Here is a 24398-nt window from a genome sequence, read left to right on the forward strand (position 1 = left end):
ATTAATATCGATTTACTTCGCTAATAAAACCTGATGTACATACACATATTCACAAAATCAGCTTTTATATAATGTAATGGCGTTTCAGAAAAATTATCGAATGCACCATGTCTTTATTAAACTCACTTACCAGACTATCGCTCAGTAGTTCGAGAAACTCGTGCACAGTCGCCTGCTTACGTACGCGAAATATACGATATAAAGCGTGCTCTGGATCGTAGAGATCATTTCCTTGGTGACCGTCAAAGCTATCCTCGAGAAGGACATTAACAGTCATGTACAAGTATGCTTCAGTTCTCTCCTTTCTTCTTATTTGTTCCAGCCTCTTCTCCTCTTGCAGCCTCTCCACCAGCTAGACCAACAAAATTAAAATTATCCACGTGTGTACTCATTTCGTTTTCTCATTAATCCTCAAACTGTCTTTTCAATCAAAATTTATGTAATTTAATTTTTCTTTTTAATTTTAGAAAAAGATTATCTTTTTCAATATCATGCTTTTGAGATTCGAGAACAAATCGTATTCGAAACATCAAAAGAATGACGATACATTTTTCATTTTTGTAATTTTAATTTTGTTCATCTGCCGCTATATCGACTACCAAGTCAAACAATTACACAATGAAAATTATTTGGCGGTGAGTGATGGTGAATTCCCTTAGAGTTATCTCTTCCTAGCTAATAAATACAAGCACACAGTAAATATACAATTAGCAATTAAAGATAAAATTGGTGATGTGTGAATGTGTATGTATGTATGTATGTTTGTGTGTCATGTGTGTATGTGTGATATATAAATGTGCGATTTGTAAATCCTGTAGTAGTTTTACTTTAATTGTATATTGTATTATTGTGTTTGGAATATCCGAAATAAGTAACCATCTCAATATCGAAATAATTAATAAATCTTAACAAAATGACAACAAGTACCTTAACCATTGTACATGCATATATAAAATACACCTTTATTAAGACATTATGACCACCACCCATGCCAAATAATTATAACAATGTAATGTGTAACTATAGTAGTGTGGAGATGCTTTGTAACTTGGATGTCTCTATTATTTGAATCGTACAAGATAATATGCGGTAAAAATAAAATTAACGCGGTTGTCGCCTGCAAAATTTTCTAGTGTTCAACAATTTATTCGTTATCCTTTTTCTTTATTTTTATATATAAAATAGTGATATAGCATTTTTAAAGGTATCTCACGATTAAAGCTATTATAAAGTATTTACTCTATCGATGATACTTTAGCGTTCTTTCATCTCTTTCTCTTTCTCTCTCTCTCTCTCTCACTCTCCCTCTCTCTCTACTATTCATATATAACAACAAATAAATAGATAGTATCTGTCAATGATCATAATTACTATTAACATGGAGAGAATTTAATGTACCAACGACTTGCTTAAGTGATTGCTTTCTCTGTCGAAACACGAAGTTCTTACTTTACTCATTGTTGTATCGACTTTAAATATTAGTTGATGAAAACTGCGAGGGTGAGTAATATAAATCACATGTCTCACTCACTAAACAATCCAGTTATATAGCAAACACGCTAAAGAAGACATTTCAAGGAAGCTGATGTTTCTGACACAAGTACTACTTATCAATTATTTTTTTCTCATATTGCAAGAGCTAGCAGAACTTGTCAGCTCGAATCGATACTTAGTATATTCTCACTAATAACTGTGATTTTTGTTTTTCCCTAATTGTCTTATACAATTATTCGCACATATCCAATTCTTTCTGGAGATATGTTTGTTCATTTTTCATTCACGATTTCGGTAAACTACAATACAATAATTAAATTTGTTATATAATATTATACAATGTTTGTTACAATAAACATTCCCAAAATAATCCTAAGGCTCATCACGATATTGGCCTGACAAACAGACCCCAAATTTATCCAATTCTGGATAAATATTTTCGACAAAAGTGACAAAAATGCAACACGCACATTAATTATGGATTGTTTTTCTTTAATTTCTTGCGTTAATATAAAATTATGAGTCAAGACAAGAATAAGTTAAAAAAAATCACATGATTCTCATATATGCCTCAAGCGCCCGTACTAAAAAATCCTCTGTCAAAAAGTCTTTGTATTATGTCGATATATAAAACAAATCTCTATATAACATGAGTTACAGAGTTCCAACTGTAATCTACATTTATCATCTTTTGGATCTTTTCCGATATTAAGTGACTTATTTTTACTTAAAAAAATAATCTAAAAAAATCAATTTTGATAATGCGCATTTGTATATTTTGTACCAAGTATTACGTTAGCTTGAACGTAATATTGTATCTAGAAATAGATATGATTTATATAATGTTAAAACATTTACTGGTATTGTAGTTCAAAGCTGATATCAATGTAAATCTCTTAAGAAAATGCAAGAAAAAGTCAATAACAATTGTTCCAAAACGTATAATAATAAAATATTTTCATTAAATAAACTTTTTCTAATTTGTACACACATATACAATCTCAAAAATTAAACTATCAATGTGTATGGTAGCCAAAATATCGCAACGAGGGCAAAAAATTGCCTCGATTCTTTTTTTCTCGCATGTATATGTATAATTACAATGTATGATGTGCGAGCTTGACAATTCTATACTATGAACAAGCTTCAGAGCAGCTCAATATAACATTAAAACTTCAGGAAGAGTTTGATCAAGAAGCAACGTAAGCAATTTACAATTCCTTAAACCTATTTCTCCACACTGGATGTTTGTAGGTTAAAAATCATGAATATAGAGATTTGGATTTCGAGGATTTTGAGTGCACGGACGAAGAGTCGCCGTCTCTGTATGAGAGTCTTTAATCGAGTCAGTCGTGTCTTTGTCACGTTCAAGGTCGCTCAACTCCTGGGAAAGCTCTCTTTGAAGGACGTTTCTGACCTCTTGAGGTATATCCTCTTCCTTGACTTCTTGCAGGACATTTTCCAGCTCAGAATTTCTTATGTAAACCAACATATAAGCGTTAGTGCAATGTTTCACAGCCATAGACATGTCCTCGTCTTGACCACCGTAGTTGTGTTCGATAGCTTCCTGTTTTGTACATCGTGAGACAACATCATCGTCGAACTTACACCACTGCCACAAAACAGATCAAAGCGTTTCAGGGAAATGTTGCAATGTAATATGTTTAAATTATATAATTTTTGAAATACACAAAAAATAAACGATTTTATGCAGTATATTTAAAATTATTTTTTTTTTAATTTAAAAAATCAAAACATGTATGCGTATGTGTGTAAAATTTTTGAGTTATAAATAAAATTTATTTTTAAAAATTTATACATTAATATTTACTAAATTTACATATAGATAAGATGTAGATAATAATATTAAATATTAAATTTAGCATGTTTACTTACCTTGCCATCGCCAGCGGGATTAATAAATACAACATAATGTCCTCCGTGGTTGTCACCACTATGAACCAGAACAGCATGTAATGTGTAATCCGCACTTGTTGTTTCTTTGTTTTGCAGATATTTTCCAAGGCTAATTTTTTCATAAAACTCGAACCTTTAAAATAAATTTATACAATTATGTAGATTTTAAAAAATAAAATCAAATTTATATTTTTATATTATAGTTTTCGCTGTGCGTGCACGCGCATATAAACAAAACAATTATACAATATTATAATTAAAATAAGCAAGTTAACAAATTCTTACCTGTCGTTAAATTTGACTGAACAGTCTGTGACAGGATCATATTGAAAACGCATTAAATGTAAATGTAAAACTGGTGGAAACGAAGAAAAAATGACGCCCTTTTCCGCTTCCTGTAATCCATGCTCTCCTGCGTCATATTTATTATCACCATCGAGACTTTCTGTACTCACATAATCGCTAAAAGACTCGTAAACTGAAACAAAAAATTTCCTATTAGTTCTTACTAGTTCCTTGTTATTCAAATAAAAACATGATATCTATTCTACTTACTGTTTTTCTTGCCCTTTATATTTAACTGTATGTCATAAAATGTTTCAACTCTTGTGGATTTGTAATCTATGTTTTTACACTTGATAAAAGAGACCATTTTTCCCTCAAATAATTTTGGCACTGTACCTTCCACGCATGTTCCCTTCATTTTGCTCTCCAATTTATCTAATAGCTAAATTTTTATAAGATTAGTTTACATATATATTAAAAGTTCAGTATGCAATTCATAACATAATATGTAAGTTTATGCAATCTAAAAAAATGCACATATATTTACCACTCGTAGAAATTCCTGCACATCATGCTGCATGAAAGAATCCAGCGTCTCCCAACCAAAGCTTTTAGTTAGTTTTTTTGTACCAACGGGCTTGTCAGAAAACTGTAATTCATGAAAAACCCTCTGCAAGGCTAGTGCAACACTCTTACTCGAATCATCACTCTCTGTTGGCATTTTATATACTGCCTTTCGCAACTAAAGAGAGATCAAAGATTAATAAAAGAATGTAAGATAATTTATTATATCATACAAATGCCTTCACTAACCTGATTTGTAAAATAAAGAGTTTGCAATAAAGAATTCATATAACATGTAGCACCTTGATTTTTCAAACCTACATATCCTGTATGTTTTTTACTGTCCCAACTGACCCCATGAGGTGCATCAGCTACTACATGAACCTAATTAGAAGAAACATTACAAGACTTGAATATCAATCATATGGAATTAGCAGTGCTTTTTAAACACATTGACTCCATTATATCATTTTTATATAAATATCATTCAATTTCGAAACAATTCCAAACAACATTACCTTTCTTTATGAATTAAAATTTTATAAGAATATTTTAACTCAAAATGATATATTATAGCAACAATAAATCAAAACTTTCTAGCTTTTTGTGAAATTAGACATTATTCATATATTTGACAATAAATGTATTTCTGTTAAAGAAATTTTGATCATATCAAATCACAAAACATTTTATTACTTGTTAAAATATTTAGAAATTACATGTACAATAGAATTTTATAACTATGATTATATATTCACCGTATAAATGTATAATTGTAGTTTTAAAATTCTATTGCAAAAAAATTAAATGACGTTACAAAAATAACTAGAATAATGAGTATATACAATTAAATAGAATAAGAAATACCAAAGAAAATTATAGTGGTTTGAAATATCAATTAACAAAAGTAGGTTACAAACCTCGAGCGTGATTGAATCGTCTTTTATGAAACCTTTATCAGGATCTAAAACATCTTGCCATGTCATAAAATGACTAAAGCCCCAATCGTTCTCTTTACTGTAGAAGAGGTGTTGAATTTCTATAAAAATACGCTACATTATTGCAAAAAAAACAACGCATATGGCTTTATTTTTAAATCAGAATTAAAATCTCAGTCAATATATGAGTAAAAGCATTAAAGAAGAATGGAATCACATTTACTTCTGCTAAATGGTTCTTGTCCTTCTTTACAAGAAAGAAGACGCAGTTCAGCAACAGCATAACAACTCCACGATGTCGATTCACTCTCTCCATTACACTGAAGAAAGAATCCAAGAGATTTTTGTGGTTGTCTCTCCTGTGTCTGACTCGACCGTGGCATCACCATTATTTTCCATGGTAAATTACGAACGTAACATGCAGGGGACAACTGTGAATCTTTCATCTTAGATATATTCTCAACAGTGTATCGAAAAGTAGCTTCGGATCTGGCCTCATCTAGTATATACAAAAGAAGAAATATAAGAAATATAAATACATATAAGAAATATATATAAGAAAAATAAATACTTATAAAAATTTAAATAGATAACAAAAATAAAAAATAAAAAATAATAAATACATAAAAGCAACTATTAAATAGGCAAAAATAAAATTAATGTTTTTTGAAAAGTATACAAAATTATTTGATTTTTTCAGCATGAGCAAGAATAAAAAATATAGATTATAATTATAAATCAATTACAAAAATAATAAATATATCACAAGATTATTTTTTCCTAAATTACAAAACTAATTTTAAACAAAAATATGCATGTAACAGAGAATTATACCTTCTTCCATTTCTTGATCCTGAACTATACATGCTAATTCTGGTTCACCATTTATAGGACGGTTGTCAGTTCCGTCTCCCCCACCATCATTTGGGGTTTCTACAAAAGTTAGTATTTATTCTTTTAACAGTAGAATGCATAAACCTAAGAAATATTTTAAAATAGATAAAGATGCTGTACAAAATAATAAAAATAAATACTAAAGTAAATTAACCTTACATTTTATAGTATACTTGATATAAATGATGAATGTCTGTGTAATTTTATTAAGTAAAAAACATGCAACACATATGTATGTCACATTTTTATATATTAAATTATGACAAAGATATAAATTTTAAACTATATGTTAAAGTTATTTGTACAAACATCATATGTTTGTACAAATAACTTTAATATATAGTTTAAAATTGATACACAGAATGATTAATTTACCTAAAGCAACATGACAATTTGGAAAGATCCTCTTTATAAGTACATAAAAATTGCAATATATGGAATAACACTTCATGTGGGATGTTTCGATGATAAATAAATGATTACAGGTAACAACAGAAACAGAAACAAAGAGAAAACAAGCAATTTGACCAATAGGTCAAAATCATGAAGTTATAGGTTAATATTCACACTTTGCAGCCACACCAAGTACATGTTTATTTCACTTTTAAAACACAATGTGTTGTATAAAAATACAGAAAATCACCAATTGTATACATGTACTATAGAAAAGGCTGATCAAATATCAGCGGCTGTCCATTCATCAGCCGTACGTAGGACAATAATTTTTATCAGCAGTGATTACATTTATATATTCGCGAAACTTTCTGATAATAAAACTATGACGTAATATCTCGTTCTATATTATCTATCTATAATCAGATATATTCAATTTGCCACAATGCGCGCTATTTTCAAGATTTCCATTTGTTATAACATTTAACATTCCACAAAGAACATTTTATTCCTTTTCTCAGATAGAATAAAATAAGAAAATTTAAAAACAGATGTGAAGCAATTAAACATAGTATCAAATTTTTATGTAATGACATTGAATATAGATCAGTTTGACAAAAAAAAAGTTGTATGATCCTTTTGCAATTATAATATAAGGAAATATTTTTATAAAATTATTTATCTAACATTTATATAATAAAAGAATTTATTTTTTAATTTATGTGTACATAAATATATTTTTAGAACTGTTTAATATTCAATGTCAATAACGTAAATCTTGATCAGTTCTGTATACGCCAAATCCAAGTGGAATAGAAATTTGATGAATCGCTGGTGGTGCTAATTAACATCGCGAAAAGTCAATAGCGAGCGCCCGATATCAAGTGACCGTGCTACTAGCAGAAGCAACGGTAACACGCGAAACGAGTCGCTCGTTAGATCGTTCCGTACAGCGATTTCATGAATGCATAAAAAAGTTTGCACACACCGCGTGCTTTTCTAAATATAAAAACGATTTCGCAAACATACGCTTACCGTGCGGGCAAGAAAAAAAGGAAAGAAAATTCAACAAATTCACGAGAAGCGCGCCGACAAAGACTCTCTCTCTCTCTCTCTTTCTCTCCACCCCCCACCATTTTTCTCTCTTTCTCTCTCCAATCGAAAGCACTTGTGTTCATAGCAAGACGGGGGAGAGAGAGGGAGGGGGGAGAGAGAAAGAGAGAGGGAGAAGAGAGAGAAATATACATATATATATATATATATATATATATATATATATATATATATATATATATATATACACATACATCATATATATGTATAATATATATATATATATATATATATATATATATATATATATATATATATATATAATACAATAGATAAATAGGTAAATAGATAAATAGGCAGAGGATAGATGATAGATACGTAGATAAATATTCAAGATAGATGGAGTAGTGCACTCACCCTCCTGCGTGTCCATCTCCTCGACCTCGTTAACTTGAACGGGTGCGAGGCTGAGCTGTTTGAGGTTCTCCTGATCGTTTACGTGGTTCATCGCGAAGCCGATGTTGATGGTCGTCTTGATGGCGCCGGGTACCTCGGTGACGGCCTCCGCCGTCGAGGTTACGTTATCCGCGTTGATTAACGCTTGCTGTTGCTGCTGATTGTTCTCCGCTGTTGGCTGCGCGGTCGCGAACGGTACGCGATTCTGGTAAGAAGGAGAAAGAGGAGTCGTCCGACAACGTCTTTTACCGAGCGCCTTTCTGACTTGTACCGTGGCCGACGACGTTCGATCCTGTTCGTCCTGTTGTTGCTGCTGCTGGTGCTGCTGCTGCTGTGGCGGCGACAGCGACGATTCTCGTTGATGATAATGCGATTGCTGCAACTGCTGTCGCTGCTGTTGGTACTGCTGTTCCGTTCCCACGATCACCCGGCTAGTATCGAGGCTCACGTTGCCACCGGGACTGGATAGCGACGTCGTTTTACCGCACTCCGACGATAGCTGTTTGCTTGCAGTTCGCCCAATTTCTGCGGCCATCAAGTGCCCCCACTCGCACGGGGGACGCCCACACCATATATTCCACCCTCGTGTGTGTGTTATTAAAACGTTAGGTATGTCCGACTCCGAATACCCGTTGTCCACCCGTGTGTCTAAAACACGTACGTCCCTTGTTCACCTCCGCACCTCTCCGAGTGTCGCCTGACGGCTACGATCGCGCGGCTATCTTGGCGACGGCGGCCGTAGTGATGGTGGTGGTGGTGGCGGTGGTAGTGGTGGTGGCGGCGGCGGCGGTAACGACCACGACGGCGACGTCGTTATCCGTGATGATGTCGTCCACGGTAGTCCACGGTGGTTGTGCTGCTCTGCCACTGCTGCACGGTTCGGCTTTGATGGTGTTAGTGACGACGACGACGACGACGACGACGACGGACGACGACGGCGACGGCGGCGGCGGCGGTGGTGGCGGTGGCGGTGGCGGCGACGATGGCAAGCAGCGGCAAACGACGGCCGTCTCGCCTCTCGTTCCGGCGCGGCGCCTCGCGCACCGACCTCCCCCCCTCCCGCGCACACGACCGACGATCCGAGGGAAAACTCCGTTTCTTTTCGCTGCGCGCTTTTACCGGCGCTCAGCGGCGACGGCGACGGCGACGGCGACGGCGACGGCGACGGCGACGGCGACGCGATCACCGAATACGTCGACGGTTACGCGCGAGCGCGAGGACGAAGATCGCGCACCACGACGTTGACAACGTTGCCTCTCTCACGCGCGCGCGTTGCTCACTTCGTCCTTCTCTCCCTCCCTCTCGCACGCTCGATCACTCGCTCGCTCCTTCGCACTTTTTTTATTTCTCGGTCTCTCTCTCTCTCTCTCTCTCTCTCTCTCTCACTGACTCTCTCTCTCTCTTTCTTTCTCTATTCTTGCAACTGCTCGTCGCCGCTACGCGGATTTCGATCGGGCTCACTCTGATTCTCGATCGACTCGACTGCGACTTCCGGCTCCGAGCGAACCCACCTGTGCCGTTGTCCACGCAGCAGCGGGTCCTTCTTCCCTTCCTCCCTACCTCTCTCTCCTTCCAGCTCGTTGAGCCGGAACGTTACTCGCGAACAGCACGAACGATTACGCGCGGGCCGATCCCGTACGTCGCGATCGTCGCTCACGGATCCTCTCTTCTGTCACGCGAAAATAAACAAAATGGCGGCGGCGAGGAGTGCGGCGGCTCGGCTGCGCTGCGCGGTTACGCTCGTCCCAGCACCACGGCGACCGCGGCTTCACACGCATACATACACGTATCGCGCGCGCGCGAGCGTATTCCCGTAAATCGCATCTGCGACCAAGCCGAATTCGTGTAGATGCCGTAGATGGTCCACTCGATGCGGCGAGATAATCGAGACGGTCTCGCGCGCTCAAGGCTACAACTTCCAAACTGCCATTCTTCTATCTACAATGCTTATTCCTATATTGTCAGGTCGCAGATGAGCGAAAAGAAAAATTCGCTTAAACTTAAATAAAACTCAAGATCCCGACCGCGTCGTCAGCTCGCATCGCGGATCGCGTTATTTCTCTATTTTTCTTTATTGATTTCAATACCAACTGCCCGCGGATCGCCGTCGAGTTGCGGTACTAAAGATGCGTTCGCTCGCGGCTGAGCGGGAAAATTCAAAAACGCTCGGAGTCACGTCGGACACGCTGCAGATAGAGCCGAGCGAAGATCGCAGAAATGTATGACTTTGCGATTAACACCGCGATTTTGCATAATCGCAACGTGATATACAGTTGGACTTTCTAATCGTGCATATAATTTAAAATCACACAGCTTAAAATCACCCTTGTAACGAAATAATACTTAGAAAAAAACTAAAAGTTTTACAAAAAATTGTTATACAACTTTGTACGTAGTTTGTTTCTTTCTAAAATAATTTTCGAAAATTTCATTATACAACAAATTTCAATTTTTAATCTTACAAAATTGATAATTATATATGTATAAGAGAAAACATGTCAACTGTACGAAATTACATGCGATTCAAAAGTGCATTTATGATATAAAATCACATAAAATTCAAAATTACATCCTCGATAAAAATACAATGCGATAACATAAGTTAATAAATCGCATATCTTCAAGTTGCAGGTTGTAACAAATCGCAATAAACGAAAATGGGTTTAAACAATTTATTTAAATGTACAAGCACATGCTAAACAATAGTCGAGTACATTCAAATGCGATTCCTGTTGTTTGCTTTGGCGATCGTCATGAGAATTCGTCCCAAATATGCGCTCGTGTATTGTCTTTATACACGGCGCGTATGTGCGCGATGAAAGAAAGTTTATATACCTTATGTTGTCAATTTTTGCATCGTGTCACCTGTGCGCTTTTGATCTGCGATTGATCATTAGAATTAGATGTACACTGTATTCTGATAATAGGACATCGCTCAATACAGAATCTGACAATGGAATCTGACAACTCGTTTTCATGCTTGAAAAAGAGCGACAAGATTCAAAAGAATAAAATAAAATGTAAAGAAATAAAAGGAATTAATGATCTTTCTAGGGAATGTAGCTCCTGAAATATTTTATGATTTCTCGCTTTATAATTTTTGAAAACGACTTAAAAAAAATTAGAAGAAATTTAAAATATCTTTTTCAGAAAAATTTTCATAAATTTAAAATATAAAAAATATATTTCTTAAAAACATCATGATATAGCACAAAAATATCTTTCATCGGAGCATCTTTCGATTTGATGAGGTTGATTTCAGAAATATAAAGAACGTTAGATGGAATGGATAATTTCGGCAATCTATATCTCAAAAAAATTGGTTTTCGATATTTATTTATAATGAATTAAATTCTAGAAATAATATCCTGCAAATAAACCTACATCTAATAAACTCTGAGTCTTTTAGAACAATTTATTCTATTAAATTACTATTTTGATCCACTTTTTAAATTTAGGCATGAATATGATTATTTTAAGAAAAAGATATTCGAAATATTCTTTAATTGTAAAAATAGCTAGCAAATTCACAAATTAAATTAATGTTTAAATTTACTGACTAAAGTAAATAAAAAATTTTTATAAAAAACTGCAAATAATTAGGTGTAGAAATATTTATTTAAAGGAAATTAATTTTAAAGATTTAATTTATATAAATAAATAAATAAATATTGACACATTATTTCTGCAGTTTGGTCTTTTAGCTTTTACCATTCCTTTCCAACAAGCGCGAAAGAATCATAAGATCCGACTACCAGACTCTGTATGTTTGAAAATGTATCACAGTACGAGAGTTTCAAGACAGCTGTAAAAGGGGCAGGTAGCATTATTCAGATCGTACACTACAAGAATCAAATATCCGAAAAAAGAATCTTACTGTGCATGCATTAAATCATTTTTACTTAACAAACGTTTGTTCAAATAAATTTGTGTTTTAATACAACAGATAATGAATGATCTGTGTTGCATATGATTGCATTTATATCTCACATGAGAGCTTTGCAATACTTCTTTGCTGCTTCTACGATATAATTTATAACGATGTAATTTAGACATCCAACATTACAAGCCAAATCACGTTTTTAAAAAATATTTTCACTTTTTAGGAATTTTTTGTTCATATATTACAAAAATGACTGCAACATAAATTACTTATTCTGTACTGCATTTTCCCTTTCTTTTTCTAATCGAAGCGGAGATTTGAATGAAATTTAATCTCAAGAGAATTGTACACAGAGGTCGAGATTACATAACTACATATGTAACGATTTAAGTAAGGCATGATTAAGGCAACCTGCTCGGCAGACTTAAAGATCTTGACCCTGACAGTTTTTAGTCTCGCTTCATTTGTAGAAAGCTCAGAAACAGTAAAAGATGTTTTTAGGCACCTCATTTGGTAACCTGTCTACGCAATTACAAAGAAGTTATCACAAGACACTAAAGTATGCGCATGACACGAAATGCCTCTATCATATAGAAATACCCTTCCAATTTAAGATTAACCCTTTGATTATTTATTTGGAGTGCGAGAACTCCAGAATCATGTTGCTTTACAGCTTTGAATATTTTGCTCGCAATAGAGTACATTTTGCATTTGATAATACAAATAATAAATCATTGAATCACATCTTTCTTAAAGTATAGTTCAATATTCTTAACTTATCACCTAACATGTAATACATCATATATGTCTTTTTTTAATACTTTGTTTTAATTAGGTATAAGCGCTTTCTTCTCTATCAAACATTTATATATGTTCTATAACATATTTAATGGAACTTTTTAAGCGTATTAAACACCACTTCAAGTATTTTGTTGTGGAGCTTAATTTTTTATATATAGTATGTTCATATTGTTTATCTTAACATATAAATGTAATTACATTATACATCATTTGCTTTTTATAAACCAAACTTTGCTATTGTTCTTTTTCCAATTAGTATGTTAGAAGAGAAAGGAACTAGTAGAGAAAAGAAAAGAATATACAGTAATTCCTAGATACATTGTCATAATATGTCTATTTTATATATTAGATGTAAGACTTGAATTATCTTGAAAACTATATTGAAATAATGTGAAATATAAGACAATTAAAAAGTAATAGTTAAATTTATCACAAAGACACATAACAAAATCATAACAATCAAATTAAAAATATCCATTTGTACTTAACAAAAAATTGTAGTTACCACTCATAATAAATGTAAGTAAAAGACATAGTTAATTATTAAAAAATTGTATAACATGACTATAATTTATATCACATGTTATATATTTATGCAGCAATTATTTCCTCATAGTTTCAAAATAGCAAACGTTAAATCTAATGTTGGTATAGTTGCCTTATTTGTGCATATATTATTATTGTGTAACAATACTGTGGGGTTTTATAATTATGCCATGATTATTATTAATATCTACAACAAGGTAGAAATAGGGCATCTCCTATTATCAAGGAGCATTATCATTTAATGCTATAGACTATTTAAAACCGATAACACAACACTATTTGAAACGACAATATTATTTAGCAACTAGTTATTATACATGTATACATACACATGTATGCTTAAGAAAAGATATTCTACTGTTTCGAATTGTCTTTTAAGTGTCTTGACACAATGGGTGGTCCCAATAAATAAGAATATAACTAATTAATGAACAAAAGTATTATCTAAATCTTGCGACTATTAATTTTCTAATATAGTATTGGCCCGATAATTTGGTCTACTGTTTTGGTATTATTTCTAAGTTAAACGCGTAAAAATTAAAATAATCATCTTATAAGAAATTTGATCTACAAATGTCAATTATTAGCAGCAGATTAGTAGCAGGAAATTACATAAATATGTCTCTCTCTTAATATTTATAAAATTATTTTTTAACACTGCAAATTTTTGCAATATTTTAAATACATACATAATAATATGTATATATTCTGCCATATTATTCGAGTTATATTTTGATAAACGCACTACAATATAGAATTACTATAAAAAATGCATCTAATAAAACCCTCAGTTACAAAAAGAATATCATTTTTTGGTAATTTTTTGACAATATCGGCCACTTAAAGCCAAAAAAGCCATTTTATTTTTCTAATGTGTGGCACAATACGAATGTAGATATACCAACGGTATATATACGAAGATATACCATCGGTATATATGAAGCTATACCAACGATACATTATAAAATCCTCATTTACATCTCATCTTTCTAAACAAAAGATTTATTCCACTGCTTGACTAGACTTTTACGGTGTTCACTGGTAATTGTTATCTATTATACAAATCTTACTAGAAAAGTTTTCTTTCATCGCTATAAAAAATGGACAGACTTAGCAAGTACACAAATCGTACAAAAGAAACGTCTATTATAGAACGGTATAGAGTAATTATTTTTTTCGTGTCGTCTGACATATTAAAAAAAAACAAATCTTTACCTATAAATACTTTACCAATTCTGCTAATACTCTCGAGCGAAAGCCTCAAATTTCTTTATTGAATTGAACAAACTTTTGAACTTTCAAGAGAATCGTCCATCGCTGCCGCGCGCCTTCTAATACCTTCCAAATACACCTCGCGATTGAAAAGCCCAGCGCCAAGCGGAATTCTAAAAATAAATAGTACCATATATAAGCATACTATACATACATACATACATACATTATATATATATATATATATATATAATATATTGCATGTTATCTGATATAGGATTTAAACTATATGACCATCATCACTTCAAACGTCAATAAATAATAGACACATACGTATCGACACCTGGCCGCAGCGTGGTTTTAAAAACTCCCCAGACTGGCTTGTGATCCGAGGTGCATATACTTGGAACGGAATCGTATACCAAGCATTCTATAACTCCGTCCTTATGCATACCGGAACTCTCGTGGCTAACACGCCTGATGTATCCTCTGGCATGACCTTTTCCCCTAAAGAGAATTCTGTCGGTATACGCGGGAGTACGTTGCTTGCTGCTGGAATCAAAAATCTGCGTTCCTGGATCGTATTTGTAGGTAGGAGGGAACATGATCGGGGCTTCCTCGAAACCGCGCAATACTGCGCCCTCATTCAGGATATTTTTCAGCTGATCTTTGCATGTTTGCTGCATGTTTATCGGTGATTGTTGTGGAAAGCACGTATTCGTGATCCATTGAATCACTTCCTCTCTTGGTTGAGCTAGACGGAAGTTCAAATCACCGCACCAAAACACACAATCGAAATTTTGTGTAACATCTGTAAAAAATGCGATATCTATTTATTATGCGCAATGTATAAAAAGAAAGATTACCTCTAACTTGATGTAAATACCTTTACTTTTGTGCCTGCTAGGTAACTCTTTTGGAAGGTCAAGATTCCTCACGATTCTCTTTATATCATTAACTCGTTCTTTTACCTTATCTTGATGCGCGGTCAAATGAGCCGTAACAAAAAGAAAGCTGGTGCCGAATATCATAAGAGCTATAGCTACGGCGCCCTTTGTTCGGAACGCCGTTCCAGGTCTCGTTGAAAAGCTGTCTTCCTCCGGAATGGAGCAGAACCAAATCAAATCTCGTCTTATAAATATTGCAAGGTAAAGCGTACCAAGGTTACTACTAGTTAGCAGCACATGCGAAGGACCGACAGTTTCTTGCAGAGCGGCTTCCCACTCATGTCGTTCGGAACACGATTCCTGAGTTCCTATAGCTAACAAATCAGGAACAGTCTCTATGTCGGATGGCAACATAAAATCGTTCAATTCCTTTGGCGGAGTTTGGCCATTCATATTCCATGTACCAATAAAAATTTTCAATTCTCGATTAGGCAATACTTTCTCAAGTTCCACTGGTCCAAGTAAGGAATTGGCGGCAATTCTTCCGTGAAGAAAATTCCTGTGACATTTAATTGTTAGTCACCTAATAATTATGTATAATGAATAATTTAAAAAAACACGTACCTTTCCCGTGCCTTTTGAGTAGGAATTAGATTAAGTACTTGTGCAGCAAGTAATGATTGCTTTGCCAAGCTATCCATAGACACTCCTGTTGTTTTACAAAAGAAACGTTCTCTCTTTTTGGACAGAGCATCGTGAGATGTTGAACGTGACTTATGATGTATCGGTGCACTCTTAATAGAGTCTGGACTAGAATGTCTCAAAGAGTTTGTAGGTGAGTTCACGATCAAGTTATCGGCAGATCTTCTATGAAGTAATCTACGGCGTAATTGTCCCGATATACTCGGCGATAACGATCCCGAGGAAGAGTATTCACCTGAAACAATTTAGAATTATACATTAAACATGAGATTCCATTATGGAAATCGTGCATCGTGTAATTGCGCCAAAGAAAAAAAACATTCATTATTTCAAAAGCAAAAAACATTGACGGAGCAAATATACATTTCGTGCCTAAACTTAATTTTACATAATTCACGAGATTACGGCATTCCGCTGTAATGAAACTAAATTGGTTCAATTGCCGCCTACTTCAATGTCACGGCATTAACGTGCAGATTCATAACACGATGAAATCACAAGATTTATGTTTAATTTAATATAGACATGAACATCTTGTGATTCGTCTTTTGTAATTCAACATAAGTGTATGTGTATCAATAAAATCATTTAATTATTTGATTAATATAGTTCGAACTAGAACAAGTCAACGCCATTTGAACTTGAACTGGAAACAGGAGTAATTTAGATTAACTTTAAGTAGGCCTGTGTTCTAACTCCAACGTGTGTGTGTGTGTGTGTGTGTGTGTGTGTGTGTAAATATAAAATAAACTATTTTACATATGTATATATACATATATGTATAAAATAGTATATTTTTAACTTAAACATAATTGTATAAAGCCCCCATATACACATGTTAGTATTCATAGTCGGTTCTTACATATAAGACCGTCTTAAACATAATCTTAAAATATTATAAACAAATAACAGAGAGCCATATTAGTATTTTAAAATGTTATTTAAAACGGTGTTGAAGTAAGATTAGACTGAATGAATACTGTCCATAAAGTCAACTTATTAAATATATACATATTTCCTAGTATTCTAAATGAAGAAAAAAAGAAAAAAGAGATAAGTAAAACACACAACAGTTACAACCGCGCACAAACATGATAGCATTAAACATATGCCTGTTAACATTTATCTAATCTAATCTAATCTCATAAAATAATCTTGTATGTATGTTTCTTTAATAGAAATAATGTATGCAGAACACATGTATTGGCAATTCAATAATTTTTTTACAATGATGGCACTTTGAAGAGAGAAATTCAATACCTCGTAAGAGCAAAAAAGATAAAAATACTAGCAAAACATAAAGAATCATAAATTTTAAGCAGTATATAAATTTCGTATATCATTTTTGTACCTTCTTTCTCTGGTTTTTTGCAAGCAGTATCATGATACTGAATTATACTGTAAACATCTGTAGGATTGTAGAATTGCCGTTCCATTTCCAGGAAGAAATAAGTAATATATTTTCCCTTTGTAAAGTAATCATCCTTAAAGTATTTTCGCGACTCGATTAGATCGTTTTCATCTTCTGAAGAGTCTTCAAACGAGTCTTCTGTTGAGTCTGCAGAGAAGTCACTATCTTCACTACTCTCTTGGGAAATTGCCTTTGTTTCTTTTACTAAAAATTTGCTCGTATCGCTTGTAACGCTAGCATTGTTAAGGGTTTGTAATATTGCAATCTTGGGACCGTGACTTTCCATTTCGTTATCGTGATGCATTTTCTCAGTATCTCCCAGAGATGACCGAGAACTTGCGCCTATATTTTGCTTCAGAAAAGCAATTTTTGTATTCATATGTCTGTCCGATCCTAATTTGGTATCTCGCACCACCTGTGCATTTTTCGTACTATTATACTTATGAGGCTTTTCACTCAGGTTATCGCCTACAATGAGAAACCTGGAACTTTCACTTTTTACAGTAACTACATTCTTACATTCCTCTCGCATATCTGACAAATTCTTATTATCGGTACACTCCTCATTTCGAGACAAACTATTTTTCGGAATTGCTACACAAATTTCACTGCTAACTTTTGCGACCTGTTGATCAGAACTGCAAGGTGCGCTTTCCAAAAGTTCGGTTTGCCCGCTACCAAACGCTTTCTCTTGCTTATTATAGAAATCCTCATCATCTTTCGCTTTAAATATGGACCATAACTTGTTCAACAAACTTTTCTTCCTTTTCTTGCTCGGACTTGACATTTTTCATTGGATTACTCGCACTCTCAACGATCCGAAGAAATATATGCACGTGCCTCAAAGATAAGACTATTACTACTCCACGAATACAATACCCGTGCATTGATACACTGGAAGTGTTAGACACTGCTCTGAATACGCGGCTTTAGAATGTAAAATGGAGGGGACGTACAAGGTCCCCGTCCGATCATCATTAAAAGATACCAATACACGCATAGGAAAAAAAAGAAGTGACATACTCAGCTTGAAATTAGATATGAGGTAATTGAATTTTTTTCCAACTTTTTTCCTTCATACATGAAAAAAAAGATTTAACTCAATTGTCTCATATATAAGCGAGAATAAAATGTGGAGGAACAATGTGATAATCCAAAATATGTATAATTGTTTATACAAAAATATTTACTTTTATCAAGAAAAAAATGTTGATCCTTATTCAATAACAACTTTCAAAAAGCAAGAAATTGCCAGATAAAAAATAACAATGTTTTCAAACTAAGAATTGGAATTTTTTAATATTTTTATCTTTCTAAAAATAGTAATCAATATTATCACTGATTTGGAGTGTTGTGATTAACTGTATTGTAAACTTATAATTAGTGAGTATTTATTATTTTTTAGTAATTTTGACTTCAGAATTAGTGTATTATCACTGAAAGGTCAATGTATATTTATTTCATTGAGTGACAAATTATATCACTAAAAATGTATTTTCATTGATGTCATTGATAATTTCATTGATTCACTAATTGTCATTTAGAGAGATGAAAACAATTACACATATAAAATTGTTTATACGAAAATATTTAATCATAAAAAAAAAGTTAAAAAGTTATTATTAAATAAACAATATTAGTAAATTAATTCTTACGACCGGTTTAAACATATCAATGAAGTAAATCGCCTATACAGTCTGCATCGGATCTTAGTGATAAATATAATTTTTCTATTAATTTAATATTCTAAGCTTATATAAACTCCGACAGGTTTTGTTGAAGTTGCAACATAATTACTAAGCCAAATAGCATCTTAAAATCTCCCCTTCTCTGAAAAATTGTAAATAAATTTATAAATAAACCTGTTGGCAGTTTATATTAGTGGTTTATATTAGAAAAAATTAAATTAATAAAATAAAATAAAAAAATAAATTAATAAAATAAAAATATTAAATTAATAAAAAAATTATATTCATCACCAAGATTTGATGCAGACGTATAGGCGGTTTACTTCATTGATATGCTTAAACATATATTGATTATAAGAATTAATTTACTAATATTGTATATATACGTCATCTGAAAGGATGTTCTTTAAAGTTATACTGGTTATTGCGATGAATAATAGTCATATGCTTCAGTCAACTTGGCTAGGACAACCTCATAAAATGAAGGGAGATCCGCATTCAAACCCCAGCTAAAGTATCATTTTTCGTAATAAATTTATTTATAAATTTTGTTTACAGTTTTTCGCGGAAGGAGAGATTTTAAGATGCTCTTGAGCCATCTCGGTATTTGGCTTAGTAACTGTGTTGCAAGTCTGACGAAACCTGTCGGCGTACAGTTTATACGAGCAGAAAATATTAAATTAATAGAAAAATTATATTCATCACCACGATCCAAATAAGCGATCTACGTACTTCATTGATGTTTTATTGAATAAAATTCTACTTTTTTTTCTTGATGAAACTAAATATTTTCATATAAACAATTGTGTGTGTGTGTGTGTGTGTGTGTGTGTGTGTGTGTGTGTGTGTGTGTGTGTGTGTGTGTGTGTGTGTGTGTGTGTGTGTGTGTGTGCGTGCGTGCGTGTGCGTGTGTGTACACACATATACATATATAATTGTTTGATAATCTAAAATTTCAGCAAAATATTATGTTTTTGCTTAAATTTAAAAATAGTTACCTAAAGAGAATTCTATATACATGCACATCTTTAGATAGCTATTATAAAATTGAAGTAGAAAAATTTATTTTGCTGAAATTTTAAATGATCAAACTCTTTAAAAAAGATTTCATATTCTTGGTCTCTAAATCAAAATTAGTGAAATTTTACTGATTTTAGTACTATAAACATATCAATCAATAACATAAATGTTGTTTTTTATATACTAATTTCAATTAGTGAGAATATCCTCCTCTTAATTGGTGAATCATCAGAATCGATGAAAGACAGTAAATATTATACTTGTGACGTCACTGATGATCACAGTTACAAGTACAGCACTATAAATCAGTGATTAACACTGAGTCCAATTTAAAAAGTGCTTATACATGAGACAATGATTGTTAATTTGATACTAATTTCTTCCTGTGCATCATTTTTCAGAATAAATTAACAGTTTTTATTCTGAACACTTATTATTTTGTAAATACCTATTTGCCATATTGAGACATTTTTAGTATATCCAAATTTCATCATTCAAAATTCAAAATTGCTAATGTACTTAATTGTCTGTAATGCAGTTTTTCTCGAGCTTACCTTCTACATAAGTAACAGGTCGCTGGTACTCCCTGCCTACTGCTACATTACTCCTTCTGACTACCTGAGTAGCCTCCTCAACCGCTTGGGTGGGCATCTCCTGCTCGTTTGCGTCGTGTATCTCTTCCCTGGAGGACTCGACCAGCACGTCCGTCTGACGATTGTCCTCGTTGATGGAGGCTATCTCAGATTTGACCGAGGTGCGACTCAATGTCGGGGAGAGCCTGCTGACCGTCAGGCTCTGCGGTGGTGTCCTGCTACGTTCAGTCATGGCGCAGCACAGGGACAGCTTGGTGCTGGTCTGTGATCCGTACTGCGAGCTTTCCAGCTTGGAGTTCCTATGCGAATCGCCGTCCCGGTTGTACGAGGACTCCAGGCAGCCGACCTTGGTCTTCTTGTTCATGAGCATGCGGCAGAGGGACTTTTTCTTTTGCTTCGACTTAGGCGAAACTTCCACCTTGTTCGAAACGCCGGAGACGCTGTTACCCTCGTTCTGCTCCATAATATACTCACGGCTTGGGGCATTTAGCACGCAAGAGCCAGCGATTACACCCTTCGTGTGTCACGTGGAGATTATAAGATCACCTCGACCTCTTACGTCTCTTTACTACAGCTTATAAAAAAAATCTTTATCCTATTCACGATCGAAATATGTCGTAGAAAAGCTCTCAAAAATATTTTCTCTATATTCCCAAATTATCGGTAAGCTCTCAAGAAAAAAAATACAATATACAGTTTACGTACGATAGGTTCCCAGTTCGCAGCTTTCTGTACGAAGTGAAGTACATTCAGTATTCGAAACGTCGTCGTAACATTTATGAGTATCGCGCTATGCGTCGCCTTGCACCTCAAAAAAAAAAAAAAACTTACTAGTACCTAAACTCTGCGGGATCAACCGACAAGTGTCCCGTAAGTACGATATTCATAACCGTCAATGCTTTGGTATCAGTCATGCGGGAGGGCGCGATATTCACGGTGTGATACCCAGGTAATTGCGCTCGGGGTATCGGCCAGCGATACGACTTTAAATTAGACTCGAAGAGTGAGCGAGTGACTAGAGTAACGACGAGATTCCCCTCTTCCTGAAGGCAGGAGTCCTGTGGCAGAGCTACGTCAGGCGAGAGCCGCGTTCTCATTCACGACATCACGACGGCCGGCCGACGATCGGACGCCGGGTGTTCTCCTCCGCGTTTCGTACACATGATACTCGGGGGCCATCGCCACCGGTCGAAATCACCTTTCTCCCTCGCACGCGGCTAGCGTTTTCGGCTGGCAACTGACGCGCGGGACCCGGGACTTTGCGGGACTCCCCCGTGCGGGTTACAGCCGCACCGAGCGTGTCGACACGTCATTCACGGTCGTCGCGTCGAAATCCATAACAAACGATCGAAGGGTCTTGTTCAAGTACGAGGCCTCACTCGGACCTCTGCCACCATCCCCGCAACGGCGACGACGCGTTGGACACATCGCGCGTTCACGAGTCGCGCTGAGCGTTCACTCCTCCTCCTCCACGCTTCCATTTTTCCTCCTTCTGTCGTCTTCCTCCTCGGGGGAGCAGCGAGTGTCCCGTGGTGTCCCGCGATTGCGAGTAAATAAGCGGGCGCACGGTTCTCGAGAGTCTCGCGCGGGCTCGGCACCCCCGATTTCCGCGCAGCCGTCCCGCCCGCGGCAGCAGACGACGGCGGATTAACGATCGATGACGAGCCTCTCTGACGGGCCGCCTCGCGGGAAACGAGCGAGCCACCGCCGAAACGAAATGCCGCGCGTTGAAAACGGGGACATTTTCTGCGAGATCACGCGAGGCAACATCCCCGGATATAACTTGGAACGCGTTGACCAGCGAATGGGCGGATGAGCGAATGGGACTGTCAGTGTCAAATCGAGCAGACGACGACGGCAGCGGTCGCCATATTGATCCCCGGCGCACGAGCTATAGTGCCGAGCGCCGCCAAGCGGCCGAATCGCCATATTTGTTCCAGTGGCCCGAAAACTAAGGGCTTAAACACAATGCCAGACAACAGGCAATAGGAATAGAAATAATGAAAGAGAGAAAGAGAAAAATGATCTTCTCTCTTTTTCTCTTTCTTTATTTCCTGTTTCTATTGCCTGTTGCCTGGCATTGTGTTTAGGCCTTAAAAGGTACAGGATTCCGAGTGTATTCTGTTTTACGCACAATGTGCGTAATGCAATTATTCTTGTTTGATGTTATCCTTGTTTATCGAACATTAAACAAGAATGAATGAGGTTTGAGTAATATTTTCAACTAAATATTATACTTAAAGTTAATATATTATAAATTAATAGCTTACAATATTCATTCAGTTATATTAAAAGTTACGAATAAAAAACTAATTCGGTTAAATTAAAAATTAATTTTGAAAAAGATTATTTATTTTAAGTCAGAAAGTTGTCATATGTTTTAAACGTGGGCGTACTTGGGATTTTTTTTTAGGGGTTATCAATTCTGTTAACATTTTCAGATAGCACAGAAAGTTCAAAAAGAACTCAATAATGTGTCACCAATTATGAATTCTTTTTGCATCTCAAAAAGAATTCATAATTGATGACATACAATTGAGTTCTTTTTGAACTCTCTGCATATGCTTATTTGAGGTGTTAACGTACGTATTAATTGCTTTTTAAAGATCTTTTAAAGCTTATTAGAATATTATCTCCTTCCTGATTTTCAATAAAAAAAATTTTTTTTTTAATCATAACTTTCATTTTTTTCCTGAAGAAAATAATATTTTACATGTGATAGAAAAAATTTTATTACATAATTAAAAATAAACTTGTGTTCTATAATTAATAATAAAAAACTAGATAATTTTCTTATGGTGATCGGCTTAAGCTCAATGCGCAAAAAGCACAGACAGTATGATACTTTAACTTTACTGCTCCTTGTTCTTTATTCAGTAAGCCATCTTCAGTAAGCAAATTATTCAACAACATATTAAACTGTTCTTTATTCCTTATTCGCTATTTCTTATTCCGTTTATTGCGCCTGGGATTTAATTGACGGAGCAAATATGGCGGGTCATTTCGCTCGTTTCCCGTGACCCTGTTGCGTTGCGTGAACACGCACACCAACTCGAGTAACCTCCGTTTGGCCAGTGGCGGGCTGCGCCATAATAATGTTTTGTTTACATCGAGTGCGCGACGAAGACAGCGATTGCGACAACATCGGCGACTAGGATGCTCGAAAATACGAATAAAGAATCGACTGTCTGCGAACGCGGCAAGTATAAAGGTAGACCTTTCGGCATTTCGTTAATCAGGGTGCGTCACGCTTCGCTTAACCATTCCTCGCACAAGACGTTTTCTGCGTTTTTCCGGTCGATCATGACGATGACGACGACAGCGACGACGACTTGCGAATTCGCGCAGAATCACGCAGAATCACGTCGCCTTTGAGGCCGCGACATTTGCCGGGAAGCATTCCATCCATCATTTGCAAGCTCGGCCGAATCACGACATTCCGCGGGACGCGACGTGAACGACGACGTCGTTTCGCGCCTTTGGAACGTTCGGGAAGGAGCAGCTGTCGCGTACATGCATCCTAACTAGGTTTATGCGTCTTTTGCGCAAGGCCCCGTTTCGCGAAACGGCACGTCGGTGGCGAGCGGGGAAGTGACCTTGAACTTCGACAATTTCGCCATTCTCAATCGGGTGTCCTCGAATTCGTTGAGAAACTCTGTGA

General features: G+C 35.3%; 2 protein-coding genes across 5 annotated transcripts; both read right to left on the minus strand.

Annotated features, from left to right (window-relative positions):
* Positions 1-11: 11 nt before the first annotated feature.
* On the minus strand, positions 12-9240 carry LOC105829404 (ubiquitin carboxyl-terminal hydrolase 7). The gene is made up of 11 exons (XM_036294373.1): positions 7956-9240; positions 6033-6131; positions 5422-5697; positions 5181-5299; positions 4510-4644; positions 4244-4438; positions 3967-4138; positions 3697-3889; positions 3391-3544; positions 2912-3106; positions 12-352 (listed from the first exon to the last, which is right to left on the minus strand). Exons 1-11 carry the CDS (start codon positions 8527-8529, stop codon positions 65-67), a joined length of 2400 nt encoding a protein of 799 aa, XP_036150266.1. The 5' UTR covers positions 8530-9240; the 3' UTR covers positions 12-64.
* Positions 9241-12103: 2863 nt separating this feature from the next.
* LOC105833739 (inositol polyphosphate 5-phosphatase E) lies at positions 12104-22720 on the minus strand. 4 transcript variants are annotated; one of them, XR_003626453.2, is made up of 6 exons: positions 17377-18317; positions 15948-16260; positions 15323-15882; positions 14770-15247; positions 14440-14609; positions 12104-14315 (listed from the first exon to the last, which is right to left on the minus strand). XR_003626453.2 is itself a non-coding variant. In XM_012675694.3 (6 exons), exons 1-6 carry the CDS (start codon positions 21198-21200, stop codon positions 14495-14497), a joined length of 2175 nt encoding a protein of 724 aa, XP_012531148.1. In that variant the 5' UTR covers positions 21201-22720; the 3' UTR covers positions 12104-14494. The 4 variants fall into 4 exon arrangements, 3 of the variants coding, with proteins under 3 accessions (XP_012531148.1, XP_012531149.1, XP_012531147.1); XM_012675694.3 differs by adding an exon at positions 20699-22720 and having other exon boundaries at positions 12104-14609; positions 17377-17583; XM_012675695.3 differs by lacking the exon at positions 17377-18317 and adding an exon at positions 20699-22719 and having other exon boundaries at positions 12104-14609.
* Positions 22721-24398: the final 1678 nt, after the last annotated feature.

This window comes from Monomorium pharaonis, unplaced genomic scaffold (genome assembly GCF_013373865.1).
Source record: "Monomorium pharaonis isolate MP-MQ-018 unplaced genomic scaffold, ASM1337386v2 scaffold_192, whole genome shotgun sequence".
In the NCBI taxonomy this organism is placed as follows: Eukaryota; Metazoa; Arthropoda; class Insecta; order Hymenoptera; family Formicidae; genus Monomorium; species Monomorium pharaonis.

What these genes read in the sequence shown, in the direction of transcription:
- LOC105829404 (XM_036294373.1), bottom strand. Translation starts at nt 8,529, where the DNA reads ATGGCCGCAGAAATTGGGCGAACTGCAAGCAAACAGCTATCGTCGGAG. An exon ending in TGCAGGAATTTCTACGAGTG is followed by an intron (nt 4,139 to 4,243) that starts GTAAATATATGT and finishes ATAAAAATTTAG; the next exon opens with CTATTAGATAAATTGGAGAG. An exon ending in ATCCCGCTGGCGATGGCAAG is followed by an intron (nt 3,107 to 3,390) that starts GTAAGTAAACAT and finishes GTTTTGTGGCAG; the next exon opens with TGGTGTAAGTTCGACGATGA.
- LOC105833739 (XM_012675693.3), bottom strand. Translation starts at nt 18,223, where the DNA reads ATGTCAAGTCCGAGCAAGAAAAGGAAGAAAAGTTTGTTGAACAAGTTA. An exon ending in ACTCAAAAGGCACGGGAAAG is followed by an intron (nt 15,883 to 15,947) that starts GTACGTGTTTTT and finishes TAAATGTCACAG; the next exon opens with GAATTTTCTTCACGGAAGAA. An exon ending in TAGCAGGCACAAAAGTAAAG is followed by an intron (nt 15,248 to 15,322) that starts GTATTTACATCA and finishes CATTTTTTACAG; the next exon opens with ATGTTACACAAAATTTCGAT.